This window comes from Vigna angularis, chromosome 4, assembly GCF_016808095.1.
Source record: "Vigna angularis cultivar LongXiaoDou No.4 chromosome 4, ASM1680809v1, whole genome shotgun sequence".
Lineage (NCBI taxonomy): Eukaryota > Viridiplantae > Streptophyta > Magnoliopsida > Fabales > Fabaceae > Vigna > Vigna angularis.
Window position 1 is genome coordinate 24116311 of NC_068973.1, and position 2823 is coordinate 24119133.

Below are 2823 nucleotides of genomic sequence, written 5' to 3' on the forward strand. Positions count from 1 at the left end.
TGTTTGTTCAATTTGACGGCAAGCCTCTATTTATTTCAATTTTTTAAAAAATAAGGACTCAATTGAGACTCCAAATAAGTAGAAGACCTATTTGAGATTCTGGACAAAAAAAAAGGATCTACAAAAATATGAAACCTTATAATAAAACAATGTGTAACTATTAAGAGTAATAGGTAGATATGACAACTATAGAGGACAAGTTTCTCTATCTCATATCAATCTCTAAAGAAAATATTCATCATTTTTATACTAAAATCAATCATTATAAAGTTTTTGTTTCATCTTTTCCTATTGGGCAACTAATATATACTCGTATTTTTTTCATACCTATACATGTTTTCTTACAATTAATTAAATTTTCTAAAACAATAATAAAATTTGGAAACGAAACCTAATATTACCACCAAATATTATTAAAAATCTTAAATATCAAATATTTATAAATAAACTATAATTGTGTACATTTTAAATTAAAGTACCAAATTAAAGGTTATAAAACCAAAATATTTATTAAATTTATAAATATTAATGAAATAAAATTCATAAAATTAAAAAATATTTTAAAAAATTTACAAAAAGAAAACAAATATTCAAAAATAAAAATCTTTTAAATGTTTTTTACTCCCATTTTTTAAATTCTACTAAAAATATTTTTATATATATGGATAAAAATTATAATACACCATTACAATGATATCACAATAAAAACAAATATTAAACTAAAAATAATTAAAATTTACATAAATATTTTATATTTTAAATTTCAATATATGTTGGACAATAATAAATAAATTCATGACAATGATATTAAATTATTCTATTATAGTAAATGGGTTTTTTAATACAATGATAATTCATTAAAAAAATTATATGATAAAATTATATGTTTAAATATATAACATTTTTTATTTTATGATAAAAATGATTACTTATTATATTTTTCTCATGATTACTTGACAATTATTTGTTTAAATATTGTAGCTCTGTTAAGAAAGTCTCAAACAAAAAATAATACGGAAAAGCAAACGACAGTGAGATGATGTTATAACAAAACTATATATACAAAAGTAACAATAATATACAAAAACTATAAATGAAAATAAAATTAAATATTTAATGCAAGAGAAATATCAACATCTTTTAAAACAATACAAAACAAAGTGAGCTAAGAAATTTTAAAATCTTAATGGATAAAATATAATATTCAAAAATAACAATTGATATGATTGGATTCTAAAATATTTATGTTTTTTTCTTATATTATCACGAATAATTAATTGCTATATATATACACACGCACTAACAAATTTTTTTTATCTACTCATTCATTGTATATATGGTAGGTTTATTAATTTATGGTAAATGTTTTCAATTTTCTGTTAAAGATGATTTTTACTAATTGACATAAATGACATTTATTAAACTTTATTATCTTGGATATTTATTTTATTAAAACATCCGCAGAGGTAGCATAGGAGCGGGAAATTAAACAATATTAATGATGGTGTATACAAATTAAAACAAAGGCTATTTTTAATCTGTTGGAGTAATATTAAATGAATTTTTATCAAAGATATAATTTAAACGTTTGTATTTACCGTAATTACTTTTTAGTACACATCTAAGACAAGTCTCTTTATTGTAAAAAACAAAGAGAAGTAAGCCAATATTTTATTCCAAATATTTCTTTCACATATTATTAATTAACTGTATACCGATACAATAAATTTTAAAGATACTGATTTATAGTAACAAGATTAATACAGTGTATAACAGATATAAACACAGTAACTTTTGAATAAGTGGTGGTTAAATATGGAAATTTTGATGATTGAAGTAGTTGATAATATTATTTTGATTTTTATTGATTGAAAAAAATAAAATAATGTAATATTCTTTTGTTTGTTAATTTAGACGCAATAACAATCATTCATAATATATATATATATATATATATATATATATATATATATATATATATATATATATATATATATATATATATATATATATATATATATATATATATATATATTATAGTCACACTACAGTCTTCACATAATTCATTCTCAATCTCAAAAGACATTTTATTATTGTTATCACTTCTATATTTTCTTGTTGCAACCCATTGCTCTAATGAAACATTGTTTGAAAAAATGTTTGAAGCCTCATGAAGGTGAATGTTCAAAGTCTGATAAAATGGTGTTGATAGATTTCATGGAGATGTCAAAGAATGATGATACTACTCAAGAACCATCAAAGAATAAGAGAATCGATTCATCTATTTCTGACACAAAAGATGAAGATAAGAAGAATGTAAATGTGAAAGAAAGAAAGACTTTTTGTTGCAACTATTGTAAGAAAGAGTTTTCTAGCTCACAAGCTTTGGGAGGACACCAAAACGCACACAAACAAGAACGGGCTATGACAAAACGTGTTGAAGGTTTTGATCCTTATTACTCCTACTATTCAAATTTATATAACTCTCATCATTCCCTTTATGGAGGATCCTTTAATAGAGCACTTGGGATTAGGAAAGACTCTATGATTCAAAAGCTTCCTTGGACTCCAAGATATGAATATTCATTGTTTAAAAGGAATCATGGGACGTCAATATTTGATGGGTTCGGAATTATGAAGAGTGATGACAATGATAAAACCACTCCACAAACACTCCCTCTTTTTACAAATGATGTTAACACTTCATCAACAGAACTTCGAAAGAAGACAATGCTTGCAACAGTAGATATTGTTGATCATTTTGTTCCAGAACAAACTTCCAATCAAACATCTTGCAATCTTGATTTGTCACTCAATTTGTAG

The 2823-nt window shown here is 22.9% G+C and overlaps 1 protein-coding gene across 1 annotated transcript; it reads left to right on the plus strand.

Moving 5' to 3' along the window:
- Positions 1 to 2199: 2199 nt before the first annotated feature.
- On the plus strand, positions 2200 to 2823 carry LOC108320958 (zinc finger protein 7). The gene has a single exon (XM_017552565.1). The coding sequence runs from the start codon at positions 2200 to 2202 to the stop codon at positions 2821 to 2823; it is 624 nt and encodes a 207-aa protein (XP_017408054.1).